We start from the raw sequence: 20397 nt of genomic DNA on the forward strand, positions 1-20397 counted from the left end.
ACCCACTCTCAACCTTTCTAAACTACTGCCATAGTGCCGATATATAAGGAGATACATGCCTCCTGCATGTATCCTTACCTGTCAAATGTCTCCCATGTCTGTTATGAGAGCCGAAAAACTGCAGATTCTGTGGGTGGGTCTGTTGTCTGGAGCTCTGTGGGTGGAGTTGTGATGTCAGTAGACTCCCAGCCCACCTCTACAATCCCCTTAAACAACATCCAGTCAAAATCCAGAAAAGTAACCACATGACTTCAGAAAAGGATTGGGAGTGGGAATTAAAAAATAATGCCCGTCTCAGGCTAGTGCATGTCATTCACAGCAAGGGGGAAGAACGGACAAAAGTTCTCCCGTTTGCCTGTTTATCTCACTGAAAAAAAGAGGATTGCTCAGAGCTGGATTAACTTTGTGGCAAGACCCTGGGCACAGATGATAGAAAATCTTATACTCTACATTGTGACAGCAAAAAAAGAAATTTATTCGGGTTTACATCCACTTTAAGTGGCTACCATTTTTTGTTTTCCTGGATTTGGTGAAGAAATACCTTGGAGGTCTTTAGGTGCCCTAACTGAATCTGGGCTTCTGGTGCGTTATAAAAATTATCTTAGGTTAGGCGCTCATATAGCTTAGAAGTAGGGACCACACTAACAAACAGAAGTGCTTTTAATCAAAATATTAAAAAGTTGCAGTATGCTTTTTTGTGCAAACTGGAAAGTGTGCTGGGAAAATTTTATATTAAAAATGTATTGAAGGCACGACCCTAAATGCAAGCAAAAAAAAAAAGAGCAGCATTGGCAGTTACCCACACTACTTACTATTCTTGCAGGCTCTCTTTTACTTCAATAACCGTCAAAACTTGGCAAGGTAAAAATAAGGCTGATAGGTTTAAGGCTCAAGCAAGCAAAAAGGCCAGAAACAGTTCATTATCCTTCCACCTTTTTCTTGAAAGTTTGTAGAACATTGGCATACTAGCAAACAATACGGCGGTAAATATATTGTCTTTTTCTATCCTGCGAAACTTAAAAGAAACGTGCTATGAGATAGATCAGGAAGTTGCCATTGTTGACTTCATGCTCAAAAATATTTGCTGCCTGACTGTTTCTGGCTTCAATACTTTGACCCTGAATAAGCGTGCAAATCAAGAAAGTTAGCATTGGCATAAAAGCCAGGGAGCTAGTATTTTCAAAGAGTTCTAAAATGGCTCTTAATTACTCTCCAGGCTTCCTTTAAGAATTTGTAGTTCACTATTAAATACAGCTGTTGAAAAATGTCCCCTTTGAAATAGCCAGTCACAATACAATAAGAGGAGATACCCTTCAAGTTGCTGTGAAACATGTGCCTGTTTCATGACAACTTTGATGTTTGCAGCTAGAATATTTTTTTTCCCCAATAGGAACCCATAATAAGGGAAATGTGGAGGCTACCACGAATGTCTCTTGGCCGTCTCTGGCTTCAATATTTTCCAAGTTACTTATCACAGAAACAAGTACACAGTCTGCCCATAAAATCAAAATTCCTCATCTACAATTGTTCTGGGTCCAATTATTGAAGCCAGAAGATCGGCATGACAACTGGGAAGCATTTTTGCTGATATTTATAAACTCCTGTGATTTATGTGCTAGATAAGCAACAATGCTGTACCTTTTTGACAGTCATAACACCGTAAATGTGTGTGCAAAACACAATCACCATTTTTTGTCTAAATATCTGGTTACATTTAAAAGGTTATATAAAAATGTAACATAAGCCAAAAAAGGGGGTGGATTAGAACTGGATTTTTTTTTTTGTCTGGATCCATTATTACTGTCTAACCCTCACAGAGGTTTTTACATTTTCCCCTCACTTTGTGTTTTGGTGACCACCATCACAGATGGTAATGGAGAGAAATCCTCCCCAATATGGGCAAAGACAGCAAACAAAACAAAAACTCAACAGTTCTAATCTTCCTCATCATATCCAAAATAAATAAAATGTGGGTTGGGGATTGTACTATAAAAAGTTGACAGAGGTTCTAAACCACGCCAACCTAATCAAAAATGAATTAAAAAAAATAAAAGTTTAGCTTGAATTATACTTTAAATGTAGTTGACAAACAAAATGGGAAAAAAACACACAACATAAAAAAAAAAAAAAAAAAAAAAAGGGACTACAGAGAGACAATATAATGCCATTTTAACAAAACATAGCAAACTGTCAGATATATTAATACAAGCTATAATAATGAAAAATAAGACAGCTATTTGAACCCATATGATATGCAAAAGAACAGTCCTGCAAAAAGAAGGAAAGAGAGCAAGGCACAAATGGCACTTTTTGTGTCATGTAACAAATAGTTGAACGAACACATGCAAAATGTTAAAAGTGAGAACTGGTATCAATGCAAAAGGCAGGGGTTTCCTGCTTTATGTGCATTCACAGCAGATAGCATAGCTCACTATTAACAGTAGCAGCGAATACATTTTAAAAGAGAACTTCCAGAAACCGTATAGTCGAGTAGGAAAGTGAGAAAAGAATTTCAAAAACATTTTTGGGGTTTTATTGCTGTGTCCCTGCTGGGAAAACTTTGGCTGACTTCAAGGTGGGTCACTAGGACAGGAAGCAAACAGAATACTGACAAAGCAATTGGGTTTCTGGTATGTTTTTCCTGCTCTCACTTCCTGTGTAGTCGCTGGAACAGTATGAAAGAATCTCCCCAAACGGGTCAGATAGCAATAATAAAAAAAAAAAAATTATATTTAAAAAATAAAAACACTAGTTGGGCTGGAATTCTATTTTAAACAGGTAAAGTGTATGTCCCGCAGTTTTTTTCTGGTTCTGTATAGACTGTCCTGCTGAAAAACATTTTACCAGACAGGAAGTGAAAGAAAGTATGCAACAGGGACATGGGCAGCGGTTCTTAGCCTTCCCTACTTTACTAAAGTAAATAATTTATTACGGTGTTTGTTGCTGTTGGAGAGTTCCTCTCCGTTCCTGTATGGTAAAATATCAGCAAAACAGGAAGGGCAAATTTCTCTAATGTAGACCTTGATAGCAGTAAAAATTGTACAGGGGTTCTAATCCTGGGCAAACACGTTAAGCAAGCCTTAGTAGAAATTGCATCCTGCAGGCCTATTTGTGAAAGGAGTTCACAACCAAAACATGAATCCACAGAGCAACTGCCGAATCCCGATTCAAACCAATCTCGCAATAGGGGGTTTGCAAGAGTACTAAACTTTTGAAACAGGACACAAATCTGGGTGTAATCCTCTGCAGAGCTACAATCATAGTACAACGGCCATTCGATACACTTTTGACAAACATTAGGAGGTTAGCACCAAAGGACTGAATCACAGGCTGGCTGTGGAACTGGGAATTTTGATGGAGATATTTAGCCACTGGTGTAGAGCCAAAGCGATGGGGTGGTAACGCTTTCCAGAAATCGATAATGTCCCTCCCACACATATCCTTTTAGTATTTCCCATTTCTTCCACAGTAAGGGTGCCTACCCATTAAAGTTACAGTTCTTAGCAGTCCCTCTAGTCATTGTCTGGTGCCAGGTTTGTACTGGAGTCCTTGGGAAACAGACAGCCACTGTGTAATTCTGTTAGCCATCAACCATGCAATTGAAATATCTGTATTGGGTGGAATTGATGATTAACATTTTGCCTAAAAAAGTAAATCATTTACACACAAATACAGACACACACACCGTGGATAGTCTCTAAAAACAGAAAACAAAAACTAAAAATTTAAAAAAACTTCCAGACTGTGGTGTACATAATGAGAGTCCCAAGATGCACAGCCATTCCCCCTAAATAATACAGTGGCACTTAGATACCACAGTTACAGCTAACAGCGGCTGGTGAGATTTTAACAGTTCTAGGGCAAAGTGAGAACAGGCATAAGCTCAGTGGGTGGCAACATGAGGTGTGATCTTCTTCCGCCTCTTCTGGAGCAAAGGATTGGAGGCATCTTCTATTTTCTTTATTTTAATTTGTTCATAGTCAACCCTCATTGTAGCCAGAGCACTGGTCATTTCTTCCTGCAATTGGAAAAAAATATATTATGAGAAAAAAATAATTGTTAAATTGTGATCAACATCCCAGATCATTTAGGAAATGGACACTTCCCGTTACTTGCCTCTAGGCTGCGTTTAGAAACCCAAGAACATTGTCCACACCCTTCCCCACTGCTCAATATTTCCGGTTTTTGGTGAATGATTTAAATTGGACACATCGCGAGTGTGGGGAGGCTAGCAATAAGCTACTTCCAGGTTTAGGCCGATCATAGAATATCATATGATCAGTTAAACATGAGAAATGTCCTATAAGGAGGTTTAATATTCTAAAACTTGCTTTGGAGGATGCAGAGGCGTTGCTAGGGGGGTGCGGTCCGCACCGGGTGACACCATCCTGACATTGAGGATTTAAAAAAAAAAAAAAAAAAATCTTTTTTTTTATGACATGCCCAGCGCTGCAGCGCCGTGGCGTCTGTGTCCCTCCGACTGGACTTTGTACTTTTTCCTCCCCTCTCCTCCTGAGCCAGCCAGACCAGCGAGCGGCGAGGCAAGGCGAGCCTCAGCAGAGCTTAGCCTGTGCCTGACTGCTGCCTGTCGCACTGCACTGTGTGAGGGTGTTAGTCACGTCACACACAGTACTTCCAGTTTCTCCACCCGAGCGGCGCGGCGGCTGCACGTGTGACCTGCCCGGCTGCCCTGGCACCTGCTGTGATGATTCAGATTGCTGCCAGTGCCCACACCAGTCCTCGGTCTCCAGACGCGGCTAGGAACAGGTGCGGGGGGGCCCGGGTGGGGGGCTTCCACAGAATCCACCGCCGGCCGTGGCAGGGATAATAGGAAGGGGGGGGGGGTTTGTGTCCACAGAGTCCACCGCCGGCCGCGGCACTGTGCATGTATTGCAGGTAACACCGAAACAGCTAAGGGGTAAAGAGCCAGGAAAGGTGAGGAGGGGGGGGGGGGGTCTCACCCATCTATGTCACCCCCCCCCACCCCCTTCCTCTCTGTCACCCCCTCCCTCTCTGTCACCCCCCCTTCTGCCTCACCCCCTTCCTCTCTGTCACCCCCTCCCACTCTGTCACCCCCATTCTGTCTCACCCCCACCCCCTTCCTCTGTCACCCCCTCCCTCTCTGTCACCCCCCTCCCTCTCTGTCACCCCCCTCCCTCTCTGTCACCCCCCTCCCTCTCTGTCACCCCCTTCTGTCTCACCCCCTCCCTCTCTGTCACCCCCCTTCTGTCTAACCCCCTTTCTGTCTCACCCCCTTCCTCTCCGTCACCCCCATTCTGTCTCACCCCCTTCCTCTGTCACCCCCCTTCTGTCTCACCCCCACCCCCCCTCCCCCTCCCTCTCTGTCACCCCACATTCTGTCTCACCCCCACCGCTCCCTCCCTGTCACCCCCCCTTCTGTCTGTCACCCCTCCTCCCTCATCCCCACCCCCTCCCTCTGTCACCCCTCCTTCTGTCTCACCCCCACCCACTCCCTCTCTGTCACCCCTCCTCCCTCTGTCACCCCCCCTTCTGTCTCACCCCCCACCCCCTCCCTCTCTGTCACACCCCACCCCCTCCATCTGTCTCAACCCTACCCCCTCCCTCTCTGTCACACCCCCTCCATCTGTCACACCCCCACCCACCTCTGTCTTACCCCCATCCCCTCCAGCTCTGTCTCACCCACACCCCCTCCCTCTCTGTCTTACCCCACCATCTCTGTCCCATCCCATCTACCTCTCTCTCACCCCCACCCCCTTTCTCCCTCTCATCCCCCTCTCTATCACCCCCACCCTCCTCTCTCTCTCCCCCCCTTCTGTCTCTAACCTTCCACCCCCTCTTTCCCTTTTAGGGCAAATTCCCACTAAATCAGCATGAAATCAAAGAGCAGCCGGAGCAATTTGGCACTCCAGCCACTCTGCATTGCAGGCTGCTAGGGGGCAGTATGATTTCCTGACTGACCAGGAAAAAAAACTTCTAGACAAGGGACTGAAATATGCCCCCCCTAGAAATCTAAGTAAATTCCAAACGTATATGGATGTGCATAAATTTACTAGACGTCTCAGTATTAAACGCCATTTTCTTTCTAACCCCATCTCTGCACAACAGGCAACTACCGAATATAAACATTCGTCCTTGTCTAATGCTTCGCTCTTTAATCCACCAGGATCACTAGCTCCAAGCATCAAAGTCTTCAGGGACGTGGTGCTCAGTGACCTGGATAAACTTAAAGTGAGCAAATCCAGAATGAGTAGAGACCTTACAATGGGTTTGGAATCACTATGTCAGAATAAGGCCTTGGTCATCCGACCCGCGGATAAGGGGGGCGGTATAGTTGTTCTAGACCAGTGTGACTACTTTAAAGAATTGCATAGGCTCGTTGATGATGTTGACACTTATACCCCTCTTGCTAGGGATCCAATAAGTGGATACAAAAAGGAACTAGAGGTTTTGGTCAAACAGGGGCTCCAAAGTGGCATCTTGACCAACAAGGAGGCCCTTTATTTGGTGCCCAGCGCCCCACGGACACCTGTGATCTATTACCTACCTAAGATCCATAAGAGCTTGACTTGCCCCCCGGGACGACCTATCGTCAGTGGTATTGATTCTATCACGTCCCGGGTGGGCAAGTATATAGACTCTTTTCTACAGCCACTCGTACAAAAGATTCCTTCGTATATCAAGGACACGAAGCAGGTTATTAATACACTCGCTAATATTTTCCCCAAGACCGGTATATGGATGGTCACAGCAGATGTGACCTCCTTGTACACTATTATTCCCCATCATTTGGGGTTTGAGGCGGTGCAGATGTTCTTAGCTAGACAGTCTGACCTTGCACAAGCTCAAATAGGTTTTATTATGGTCTTGTTAACTTACGCGGCCTCCCATAATTATTTCATGTTTGATAACATGTTTTACCGCCAGGATAGGGGTGTGGCCATGGGGGCTAAATATGCCCCCAGCCTGGCCAACCTCTTCATGGCCAAGTGGGAGGAGGACGTCGTTGATGATCACCGCAGACCCGAGATTCTACTCTGGTCGAGGTATATCGACGATGTCCTCCTCCTCTGGGATGGTAGTGAGGCAGATCTCCTCGGCTTTATGGCTGAGTTGAATCAGAACACTAGGGGAATTAAATTTAATTTTGAGACTAGTCAACACTCCATTCACTTTTTGGACCTCCAGATTACTATTGAGGATGGCAGATTTGTTACGTCTACTTTTTTCAAACCAACTGATCGCAACGCCTATATACCCCTAGACAGTTGCCATTTACCAACTTGGTTAAAATCTGTTCCTTTGGGACAGTTTATGCGCATTAAACGAAACTGCACCAATCCCCTGACATTCGAGAGACAGGCCTCGATTCTTTCCAAAAGATTCGAGGAGAAGGGATATGATGGTAACAGTCTACTCCAATCAATGGAGAAGGTTAGGAGCATTGACAGAGCATCACTCCTTGTAGACAAAATCAAGGGAGATCAAGGTGATAGATTCTCTCTACCTTTTATTACAACATTTTCTGCACAGCACTTTAATGTTAAGAAATTAATCCAGAAACACTGGCATATTCTCACTACTGACCAGGTGTTGGCTCCAATTCTCCCAGCGAGGCCTAGTGTGGTGTTCAGGGGTGCATCTACAATTGGGAGTCGTATTGCTCCCAGTGTACATGACCCTCCGAAGGCATCAAGGACTTTCCTTGAGAATCTTACAGGATATTACAGATGTAAACGTTGTCAGGTCTGTACCCTGAATAGGTGCAGGGAGAGGAAAATTTGTTCCTTCCAGTCCACAGCCACTCAACAAACATTTGATGTTGAACCTTTCATAACCTGTTCGACGAAAGGTGTGATATACCTTATCCAGTGCCCTTGTGGCCTTCAGTACATCGGCCGCACTAAGAGGGCCCTGTCAGTTAGGCTCAATGAGCATATTGCCAAAATCAGAAGTGGTTTTGACAAACATTCTGTCTCTAGACATTTTGACTTAAAGCACAATAGAGATCCATCCAATATTTTGTTCATCGGAATCGATAAATATCGTCCGCACTGGAGAGGCAGTAACCTAGTCCGTGAGATTTCGAGACAGGAAATGGCCTGGATTCACCGGGTCAAAACCTATACGCCGTTTGGGCTTAATATTGATACGGATATTAATGCTTTCATTAATAATTCATAAAGGGAAAAAGAATTTTTTTGAAAAAAATTTTTTGAAAATTTTTTTTGAAGGGTTTTTTAAGGAAATTTTTAAAAATGTTTTTTTTTTTTTTTTTTCTCTATCATATCCATATGTGCCTAATCTGGAGAGATTTTTTGGGAATATGCGATTTAGAGATATTGTGTTTAGTGGGTCCTTCAGTTCCATCTGCAGTGCCCAGCTGTTTTGATTAATTCAGTGAATGTAGTAGATTGTATTTATCTTTTTAGTCACAGTTTGATGTAATTTTATATTTTTGTGCTTATAATATTATAAGAAGGATATTTTATATATATATATTTCTACTATATGGGCTAGGTAATAGTGTTGAACTTTCGCTGTATGCATGCTGGTCATGCCAGTGAGGGTTAATATATGTTTGAAATATGACAGCACTTTTTAAACATTATTAATGCTTTTATTAATTTTGTTACATTTTTTATCAGTTTGGGTCTTGTGATGTACAGCTGTGTCAGTTATATAGCTATAATTTTGGTCCGCTAGAGTATTAATGTGCTCTGCGGATCCATGCATTTATTCTCCCTATTTGTTTCCTGGGGATGCTATTGTGACTGTACGGCATTTTCATCACACCCAGAACGAGGCTTGGCTTCTCTGACCAATCAGTGCGTCAGGGAGGCGGAGCCTGTAATTCATAACGAGGCCTGGCCCTGTAGTTTCTGGTCCGTGCCGTGCTTCCTGGTGGCTCGGGGTCACTACGGCTGCACGCCGACGTGTGACGTCGACGTTCCGGTCACCCTGATCGTCACGGTGCGGTCTTGGGGTCGGGCATACTCCTGTCACGGGTCCCGTTTTCGTGGTATCCGGCTTCAGACCTCTGGATCTGATGCCTGCTTATCCGGATCGGGTATTTTCCCGTATTTTTGCTACCCTGGGCTCCGCTGGGCGTGGGCGCATGCGCACTGGCGCTGAGGACACTAGAGTCAGACTTGGTCTGACCTGGATTGTTTCCGGTGCGCGCGCATGCGCGTTCACGTGAGTACGATGACGCCCAGTGGCCATTCTAATTTCTTGTGTTATTTAAGGGGGGTGATCTGGTATGTTACCCGTGCCCTATGAGGAAGCGAGTTTTCGCGAAACCGGTCGGGCGGAACGAGTGTTGTACCGGATCACCCCCCGTTGACTTCACCTTTCCCTACCTACCTGGACGGGTCTTTTTTGGTTGGCTTCCGGCCGGAGCTCCAAATTTTGACATGCCTAAATTTTACTGTTTATATGTAAGTGCGTTTTTTTCTTCTTTTTAATAAATGTTACCTACGTTACTACACTATTGTGGCCCTTATGTGTCTTCCATGATTATCGGGACCCCAATTTTCCATCGATTGGCTTGAGACGGAGGTGTACTTGCTATACAGCTTTTCTACAATCCAACTGCCATAGTGTTTATCTACACGCCTTCTCTGGTCTTCTTTTAATTAAGAGACCGCTGGTCATCTGGTAAGCAGACATCTTGATTCATGGTGGAGGTTTTGCTATTCATTGGATCGTCACTACAGTTTTAGATCAAGCACTTATGGACTAATTTTTCTGTTTCCTTCACTTCACTGGGGATCTGGACTTTCTTTTTGTTTTTAGATCATATATGGACATTGATCTATGTCATGATTATTTAGAAAAAGTTTGTTTCTTTTTATATAGCGCATCTTGTTTTTTCCAAGTATGATTAACAGTTTGGTGCATCATACTCCCCCCTCCTTTTTTTTTGTACAAAAGTTTGAAGTGTGTATAATGTAAATTTTATTCTCCAAAATGTCGAACAGCAGGCTGTCATTTCAGAAATGCATTCTGTTAGTAGATTTTCCATGTTTTTTCAGGGTATAAAAAAGTTGTAGGGGGATGGCTCATGAGATGTGAATTCTGGCCCTGGAGAAAGAGAGGCGGGGGGGGGGGACAAAGAAAAAGGGGAGAGAAAGAAGAAGGGGATAGAAAGAACAAGAAAGATAGATAGAGAGAGAGAGAGAAAATGGGAAGAAAGGAGAACAGAGAGCAAACGGTAGGGTCAAAAATATTTTAAAAAAAGTAATTGGGGGGGGGGGGGGGGGTGACACCATATTTTACCGCACCAGGTGACACCAACCCTAGTGATGCCACTGGGAGGATGATAGGTTATGTATGAAGTGCAATTATTGGCCTTTGACACTCTGGAATCTAAATTTGAAGACACAACATACTTGGAGTTTGAACAACAGGAGCAAATAAATACAAGTATGGTGTAGATACAGCTCTGCCTTTGAAAAAGTCAGTAATTTGATCGGATGTGTCCACTGCTTCCATGCGTTTTTTTTATTATTATTATTATTATGATGAGGGAGCGATATACAGCTTGTCATTTTCATACAACCCCAATTCCAAATAAGTTGGGACATTGTGTAAAATCGACATAAAAAAAAAAAAAAAAAAAAAAAAAAGAGAATGCGATGATTTGCAAATCTCATAAACCCATACTTTTTTACAATAGTATCTTTCCAGATGTGCAAGCTGCCTATTCCGTAATGCACCCCCCATCAGAGATGCTGGCTTTGAACCGAGTGATGATAACAGTCTGGAAGTTTCCTCTCCTCTTTAGTGTGGAGGACGTGGTGCAAAACAGTTTTCTTGCATTTTTGGATGGCATATCAAACAGTGTTCACAGACCATGGTTTTTGGAAGTATTCCTGAACCCATGCAATGATGCGAATCACAGAATCATGCCGGTTTTTAATGCAGTGCCATGTGAGGACCTGAATATCACAAGAATCTTATATTGCATTTCGAGCCTTACCCCTTGCGCACAGAAATTTGGATGATATTATGTACTGCAGATGGTGATATCTTTGACCACTTGAAGAGTGGCCAAGCCTTTTCTGGTACTTTTTGTTTTCAAGTTTAAATCAGTATCTTTTTTTTATCAAAAATTACTTCTAACCCGCAAACATACAGCATATTTTTTTTATTAGCAAAGACCCTAGACCCTATTATTCCCTAGCAAAGGGAATAATAAACGATTATATATATATATATATATATATATATATATATATATATATATATATATATATATATATATATATATATATATATATATATATATATACATACATACATATACATATACATATATACATATACATACTCGCCTTGCGAAAGTATTCTGCCCCCTTGAACTTTGCGACCTTTTGCCACAGTTCAGGCTTCAAACATAAAGATATAAAACTATTTTTTTTTGAAGAATCAACAAGTGGGACACAATCATGAAGTGGAACGAAATTTATTGGATATTTCAAACTTTTTTTAACAAATAAAAAAAAATGAAAAATTGGGCGTGCAAAATTATTCAGCCCCCTTAAGTTAATACTTTGTAGCGCCACCTTTTGCTGCGATTACAGCTGTAAGTCGCTTGGGGGGTATGTCTCTATCAGTTTTGCACATCGAGAGACTGAAATTTTTGCCCATTCCTCTTTGCAAAACCGCTCGAGCTCAGTGAGGTTGGATGGAGAGCGTTTGTGAACAGCAGTTTTCAGTTCTTTCCACAGATTCTCGATTGAATTCATGTCTGGACTTTGACTTGGCCATTCTAACACCTGGATATGTTTATTTGTGAACCATTCCATTGTAGATTTTGCTTTATGTTTTGGATCATTGTCTTATTGGAAGACAAATTTCCGTCCCAGTCTCAGGTCTTTTGCAGACTCCATCAGGTTTTCTTCCAGAATGGTCCTGTATTTGGCTCCATCCATCTTCCCATCAATTTTAACCATCTTCCCTGTCCCTGCTGAAAAAAAGCAGGCCCAAACCATGATGCTGCCACCACCATGTTTGACAGTGGGGATGGTGTGTTCAGGGTGATGAGCTGTGTTGCTTTTACGCCAAACATAACGTTTTGCATTGTTGACAAAAAGTTTGATTTTGGTTTCATCTGACCAGAGCACCGTCTTCCACATGTTTGGTGTGTCTCCCAGGTGGCTTGTGGCAAACTTTAAACAACACTTTTTATGGATATCTTTAAGAAATGGCTTTCTTCTTGCCACTCTTCCATAAAGGCCAGATTTGTGCAGTATACGACTGATTGTTGTCCTATGGACAGAGTCTCCCACCACAGCTATAGATCTCTGCAGTTCATCCAGTGATCATGGGCCTCTTGGCTGCATCTCTGATCAGTCTTCTCCTTGTATGAGCTGAAAGTTTAGAGGGATGGCCAGGTCTTCGTAGATTTGCAGTGGTCTGATACTCCTTCCATTTCAATATCACCGCTTGCACAGTGCTCCTTGGGATGTTTAAAGCTTGGGAAATCTTTTTGTATCCAAATCCGGCTTTAAACTTCTCCACAACAGTATCTCAGACCTGCCTGGTGTGTTCCTTGTTCTTCATGATGCTCTCTGCGCTTTAAACAGACCTCTGAGACTATCACAGTGCAGGTGCATTTATACGAAGACTTGATTACACACAGGTGGATTCTATTTATCATTAATAGTCATTTAGGTCAACATTGGATCATTCAGAGATCCTCACTGAACTTCTGGAGAGAGTTTGCTGCACTGAAAGTAAAGGGGCTGAATAATTTTGCACACCCAATTTTTCAGTTTTGTATTTGTTAAAAAAGTTTGAAATATCCAATAAATTTCGTTCCACTTCATGATTGTGTCCCACTTGTTGATTCTTCAAAAAAAATTACAGTTATATATCTTTATGTTTGAAGCCTGAAATGTGGCAAAAGGTCGCAAAGTTCAAGGGGGCCGAATACTTTTGCAAGGCACTGTAAAATTTATATTATATATATATATATATTATACACATACACACACACACACACACACACACACACCACTTGCCGACCGGCCTATAGTAAAAATATGTCATTTGTTTGACGTTAGTGATTGTAAAGTTACGTGTTTTTTTTTCAATAAAATAACAAATATGTTATACTTACCAGCCCAGATCCTCCTCTTCTCGGGTCCCTGGCTGGAGCTCCTGGCCCCATCCCCTGTTGAGTACCCCCACAGCAAGCAGTTTGCTATGTGGGCACCCAAGGCGAGCTGCAGCTCCGTGTATCCATTCAGACATGGAGCAGTGGTGTGGCCCTAACCCCTCTCTTCCTCCTGATTGGCCAACTTGAGTTTTATTGACAGCAGCAGTAGCAGCGTCTTGGACAGCAGTCTTGTGGACATCACTGGTTAGAGACTGGGTTTAGGCAAGTATTTGGGGGGGGCTGATGCACACAGAAGTTTTTTTTTATCTTAATGCATCAAGATTAAAAAAAAAAAAAAAAAACCCACACCTGCCTTTACAATCACTTTGAATACCGGGGTTATGGCAGCAGTACCAGAGTATAATGTAAAAGGTGGAAATGTGGGATTCCAGAGTGATTATTGATTGAGGTTTTTTAACCCTTTCCTTTAAATAAGCATTTTTTTCTTGAAAATAATTATCTTGACAGGGAAACAGACAGAATTGTTCAATAAAATTCTTACCTTAACATCTTCCCACAAATCCTTCTCTTCTTTTAAAACCCGGCTGGTGTGTAGTGGAGTTGGTGGCACTTGCATTGACTGCTGTTGCATTTACAATAAAAATAAAGACAAAAAGGAAAAAAAATGCATATCAGTTTGTGTTTTATAATAAAAGGATACGATAGGACTATGATCTATACTCCCAACATCACAACATTTAGGGTTGTCCCGATACCGATACTAGTATCAGTATCGGGACCGATTCAGAGTATTTGCGGGAGTACTTGTACTCCCGCAAATACCCCCGATACCGAAATAGAATACTCCCCCCGCCGTCGCATCCCGCCGCATCCCCGCTACCGCCGACTGGGTAATACGGGCGGGGAACATTACAGCTTTGAATAGCTGTAATGATTCGCGCCGCGTATAGACACTCCCCCTTGCTCGGGTGAACTGTCCAATCCCGAGCGAGTGGGAGTGTCTATACACAGCGCGGCGCCAATCATTACAGCTATTCAAAGCTGTAATGTTCCCCGGGCGTATTAACCAGTCGGCGGCAGCAGGGATGCAGGTAAGGGGGATATGGCTGGATATGGGGGGGGAGACATGGCTGGATATGGGGGGGGGGGGGGGGGGGAGACATGGCTGGATGGGGGGGGGGGGGGAGACATGGCTGGATGGGGGGGGGGGGGGAAGACATGCTGGATGGGGATGGGGGGGGGGGGGGACATGGCTGGATGGGGGGGGGGGGGGACATGGCTGGATGGGGGGGGGGGGGGGACATGGCTGGATGGGGGGGGGGGGGAGACATGCTGGATGGGGGGGGGGGGGGAGACATGGCTGGATGGGGGGGGGGGGGGGAGACATGGCTGGATGGGGGGGGGGGGGAGACATGGCTGGATGGGGGGGGGGGGGGAGGAGAGACATGGCTGGATGGGGGGGGGGGGGGGAGACATGGCTGGATGGGGGGGGGGGGGGGAGACATGGCTGGGTGGGGGGGGGGGGGGAGACATGGCTGGATGGGGGGGGGGGAGACATGGCTGCATGGGGGGAGACATGGCTGGATGGGGGGGACATGGCTGGATGGGGGGGGGGGAGACATGGCTGGATGGGGGGGGGGGAGACATGGCTGGATGGGGGGGGGGAGACATGGCTGGATGGGGGGGGGGGAGACATGGCTGGATGGGGGGGGGGAGACATGGCTGGATGGGGGGGGGGGAGACATGGCTGGATGGGGGGGGGGGAGACATGGCTGGATGGGGGGGGGGGGGGGAGACATGGCTGGATGGGGGGGGGGGAGACATGGCTGGATGGGGGGATACATGGCTGGATGGGGGGATACATGGCTGGATGGGGGGGGGGGACATGGCTGGATGGGGGGGGGAGACATGGCTGGATGGGGGGGGGGGGGAGACATGGCTGGATGGGGGGGGGGGGGGAAGACATGGCTGGATGGGGGGGGGGGGGAGACATGGCTGGATGGGGGGGGGAAGACATGGCTGGATGGGGGGGAGACATGGCTGGATGGGGGGGGAGACATGGCTGGATGGGGGGGGAGACATGGCTGGATGGGGGGGGAGACATGGCTGGATGGGGGGGGAGACATGGCTGGATGGGGGGGGAGACATGGCTGGATGGGGGGGGAGACATGGCTGGATGGGGGGGGAGACATGGCTGGATGGGGGGGGAGACATGGCTGGATGGGGGGGGGAGACATGGCTGGATGGGGGGGGGGGAGACATGGCTGGATGGGGGGGGGGAGACATGGCTGGATGGGGGGGGGGAGACATGGCTGGATGGGGGGGGGGAGACATGGCTGGATGGGGGGGGGGGAGACATGGCTGGATGGGGGGGGGGGGAGACATGGCTGGATGGGGGGGGGGAGACATGGCTGGATGGGGGGGGGGGAGACATGGCTGGATGGGGGGGGGGGAGACATGGCTGGATGGGGGGGGGGAGACATGGCTGGATGGGGGGGGGGAGAGACATGGCTGGATGGGGGGGGGGGAGACATGGCTGGATGGGGGGGGGGGAGACATGGCTGGATGGGGGGGGGGAGACATGGCTGGATGGGGGGGGGGGGAGACATGGCTGGATGGGGGGGGGAGACATGGCTGGATGGGGGGGGGGGGAGACATGGCTGGAGGGGGGGGGGGAGACATGGCTGGATGGGGGGGGGGAGACATGGCTGGATGGGGGGGGGGAGACATGGCTGGATGGGGGGGGGGAGACATGGCTGGATGGGGGGGGGGGGGGAAGGACATGGCTGGATGGGGGGGGGGGGGAGGACATGGCTGGATGGGGGGGGGGGGGAGGACATGGCTGGATGGGGGGGGGGAGACATGGCTGGATGGGGGGGGAGACATGGCTGGATGGGGGGGGGGGGGAGACATGGCTGGATGGGGGGGGGGAGACATGGCTGGATGGGGGGGGGGGGAGACTGGCTGGATGGGGGGGGGGGGAGACATGGCTGGATGGGGGGGGGGGAGACATGGCTGGATGGGGGGGGGGGAGACATGGCTGGATGGGGGGGGGGGGAGACATGGCTGGATGGGGGGGGGGAGGAGACATGGCTGGATGGGGGGGGGGGGAGACATGGCTGGATGGGGGGGGGGGGAGACATGGCTGGATGGGGGGGGGGGGGGGAGACATGGCTGGATGGGGGGGGGGGGAGACATGGCTGGATGGGGGGGGGGAGACATGGCTGGATGGGGGGGGGGCGACATGGCTGGATGGGGGGGGGGGAAGGACATGGCTGGATGGGGGGGGGGAGGACATGGCTGGATGGGGGGGGGGGGAGGACATGGCTGGATGGGGGGGGGGAGACATGGCTGGATGGGGGGGGGGAGACATGGCTGGATGGGGGGGGGGGGGGAAGGACATGGCTGGATGGGGGGGGGGGAAGGACATGGCTGGATGGGGGGGGGGGGGAGGACATGGCTGGATGGGGGGGGGGGAAGGACATGGCTGGATGGGGGGGGGGGGAAGGACATGGCTGGATGGGGGGGGGGAAGGACATGGCTGGATGGGGGGGGGGGGAGGACATGGCTGGATGGGGGGGGGAGGACATGGCTGGATGGGGGGGGGAGGACATGGCTGGATGGGGGGGGGAGGACATGGCTGGATGGGGGGGGGAGGACATGGCTGCATCTGTGGGGGGACATGGCTGCATCTGTGGGGGGACATGGCTGCATCTGTGGGGGGACATGGCTGCATCTGTGGGGGGACATGGCTGCATCTGTGGGGGGACATGGCTGCATCTGTGGGGGGACATGGCTGCATCTGTGGGGGGACATGGCTGCATCTGTGGGGGGACATGGCTGCATCTGTGGGGGGACATGGCTGCATCTGTGGGGGGACATGGCTGCATCTGTAGGGGGACATGGCTGCATCTGTGGGGGGGACACATTTTAAAAAAAAGTATCGGTATTGGCGAGTACTTGAAAAAAAGGTATCGGTACTTGTACTCAGTCCTAAAAAAGTGGTATCGGGACAACCCTAACAACATTAAAAAGTTAAACATTTAAAAGCATAATTAAAAATGATGAAAAATGAAAGACAAATGGTTCTGTTTGGGTTTCTTGGGATCTACTCCATTCACTATCACAGGAGCAAGCTTTTTCTCCAACTACATACCTGGGTATCATTTGAGGCAGAACAGGACTAAGGTTGAGGTGACAAATGTATGCTAAAAACAGGACATTTTATAGTCCAATAGGCAAGGTATTGTGAAAGGAGAAAGGGAGAAAAAAAAAAAAAAAGTCACTCACAAAAATCCCCATCAGTCACCAAATCTCAAGGATGACACTGCTCTCTGTGCATATGTGTAGAATTTTGTGGTTTAAGGCTTGGTCTGCTGAACCTGCTTGCAAAAGATATCTTTGACGCATGCATTTCAATGGCAAACCCCTACCCTTGATACATTTTTCAAGGAAGTTACTGGGGGAAGGTTCTTTTACCCCCGAACAAAACAGCCTAAACCAACTACTACCATGGCTACTACCTCTCCATTAACACCATCTAGGGGTCCTTTTCTAAGTCAAAGACAGGTCTTTTTGTCGCAAGCCTTGGACCCTAAAACCTCCTAACCGACTCAAAAGCCCTCACAATGAAGGGGGAAACCTCACTCTCTGAAGTGGTGGGGGGTGGGGGGGGCGGCGTCATCCGTTGGCTTCTGCGCCAGTCTGAATCAGAGAAGTCCTATAACTGGTATTGTTCAAAAATGTTGTTCATAAATGATCCAAAACAGGGAGAATGAATACAGGCTCATGAAAAATAACCAACATAGGTAGAGAGTTCATACATATGATATATGGCTATTATACATGATAGTATGTGACATCCATTCAGACACTTCCCCTTTTAAATTAATATTCAGATAATGAGCTGAATCACATCAGGCCACATCCCCTTAACACAATGGTGGGGGGAGGGGGGGGTGTTTACATTGTACACACGTTGATGAGGACAAGTGCCTGCCTCACAATTCTGGACCGATGGCTGTGGATATCTGTGGGCAGAGGACTTCCACATAGTCCTCTTCCAAAACTTCAGAATGAGCAGTGGAATGGGGATGTAAAATTGAAAGGAACAGAAGGTAATGTATCCCCTTCCCATTGTGTTGGAACACGGCCTCCCAATGTTGCAAACATAGGATTGGAACACAGCCATATTATCTGACTATTAATTTAAAAGGGGAAGTGTCTGAATGGGCGTCACATACTATCATGTATATTAGCCATATATCATGATATGTATGACCTCTTTACCTATGTTGGTTATTTTTCATGAGCCTATATTCATTCTCCCTGTATTGGAACATTTACAGTATGAACAACATTTTTGAACAATACCAGTTATAGGACTTCTCTGATTCAGACTGGCGCAGAAGCCGACGGATGACGACGCCCCCCCCCCCCCACCACTTCAGACAGTGAGGTTTCCCCCTTCATTGTGAGGGCTTTTGAGTAGGTTAGGAGGTTTTAGGGTCCAAGGCTTGCGACAAAAAGACCTGTCTTTGACTTAGAAAAGGACCCCTAGATGTTGTTAATGGAGAGGTAGTAGCCATGGCAGTAGTTGGTTTAGGCTGTTGTGTTTGGGGGTAAAAGAACATTTCCCCAGTAACTTCCTTGAAAAATGTATCAAGGGTAGGGGTTTGCCATTGAAATGCATGCGTCAAAGATATCTTTTGCAAGCAGGTTCAGCAGACCAAGCCTTAAACCACAAAATTCTACACATATGCACAGAGAGCAGTGTCATCCTTGAGATTTGGTGAAGTACATTCTCTAGAAGGCATAAGTTTCAATTGTTCCAGCATTACACAGTCCTCAAACACAGGAGAATGTTGCCTATTCATTTGCAGAGACCAATTAGCAAGTCTGACAAATGGACATCGCAGCAATGGCCAGAGCAAAGGTTGCCTTCAATGGGGTTTCAAAGCATCAACAGAATTTAAGGAGGAAAAACCTTCAACATAACGGTGTGATGCTTGAGAACAGAATCCAGTACTGGGACAGAGCATTCTTTTTCATAAATTCCTTTTACTATGGAACACAACGCTGGGATAGCATTGGGAAGCATCTGATGTCTGTTTCCCCACTAGGTTTAGAATTTGGTCAATCCTCATGCAAAGCACCGAAAATTTGGGTGTGTAAAAGGAAAAGTATTTTTTAGACCTCGACATCAGTTTTGTGCCCATAGGTGCTTGTTGGCACAGAGGAGATTCTGGTGCTGCTAAACAAAGGCTAGTATGCACAACAATAAGCGAGTTCGTAGCAAAAACTTATGACGTGAAGCCTTAACTTGTTCTTCAAAAAAAAAAATGCAGACGTTGAATATCCCTGAATAGGGTCCACTTCGATCTTATTTCAATTCTTCCTCAAAAGAGGTTCAGGATCATATTCTTGAATATATTCAAGTGGTGGAGAGGCAGAACAGTGCTTTGGGGCAGTTGCAAGTGAGCTATACCTTAGTCAGGGAGTGGTGTCAATATAGGACCTTGCTTTGGTGCAGTGGAACAGCTACCACCCTGAGGGTTTTTGCAGTGTGGTGCCATTAAATCTTTTTTTCCAAGCTTCTTTGCCTGGTTTCTGCCATTGCCAAGAGAGGAGATCCCCTGTGGGGTAGTCAAGAAATGGATGCAGAAAAAAAAAGGGGGTATTGACGCGTCCAGGAAAGGAGCTTCAATAACCTAGGTGCTGACTGACATCCCGTGACTTTGCCTCTGAAACAGTAGGCAGCTGGGAGACCAGCAAATGTGCTTCTTGCATTTCAACAGAAATGGCAGGAGGAAGTGCATCAGCCGGAAAGCATAGCGCAAGAACGCCACCACCCATGCAACAATGCATTTCCGGGGGGAAATATGACAAATATAGTTTATTAATGTTACCTACTGCCAAAGTAGTAAAGACATTTACAGAGGCATAAAACACACAAGGTGACTAACACTCCATATGTAAAAGAGAACTCAGTCTTCCCTTATTCATGTTGCAGGTTCCCAAAGGAGACCAAGCTTAACTCCTCATGGTGAACATAACCACCAAGGAGCTTTCAGGGTCTGGGACTACATACCTGGACCTGTATAGCACCCTGCAGTTAACTACATGTTGCACCAAATTTCGCTCAAAGTAAAAAAGTAAAGTAAAGTAAAAAGTAAAGTAAAAAAGAATGGCTAGAAAACTTCTCCATGGAGAAGATATCCATTGCCTAAGAACACTAGCAAAAAAAATCTTAAAATCCAACAGAGTGGGTGGAGTTATACAAGGTACAC

The 20397-nt window shown here is 46.7% G+C and overlaps 1 protein-coding gene across 1 annotated transcript in view; it reads right to left on the reverse strand.

Moving 5' to 3' along the window:
- Positions 1–1760: 1760 nt before the first annotated feature.
- Positions 1761–20397, reverse strand: part of MAPKAPK2 (MAPK activated protein kinase 2) — an 86487-nt gene continuing 67850 nt past the window's right edge. Inside the window, exons 9-10 of the mRNA XM_040337533.1 lie at positions 13650–13730; positions 1761–4018 (exon numbers count right to left, since the gene is read on the reverse strand). Coding sequence (XP_040193467.1) covers positions 3884–4018; positions 13650–13730 — 216 coding nt within the window. The 3' untranslated portion in view covers positions 1761–3883. The remainder of the gene's footprint in view (positions 4019–13649; positions 13731–20397) is intronic.

Source organism: Rana temporaria, chromosome 2, assembly GCF_905171775.1.
Source record: "Rana temporaria chromosome 2, aRanTem1.1, whole genome shotgun sequence".
NCBI lineage: Eukaryota > Metazoa > Chordata > Amphibia > Anura > Ranidae > Rana > Rana temporaria.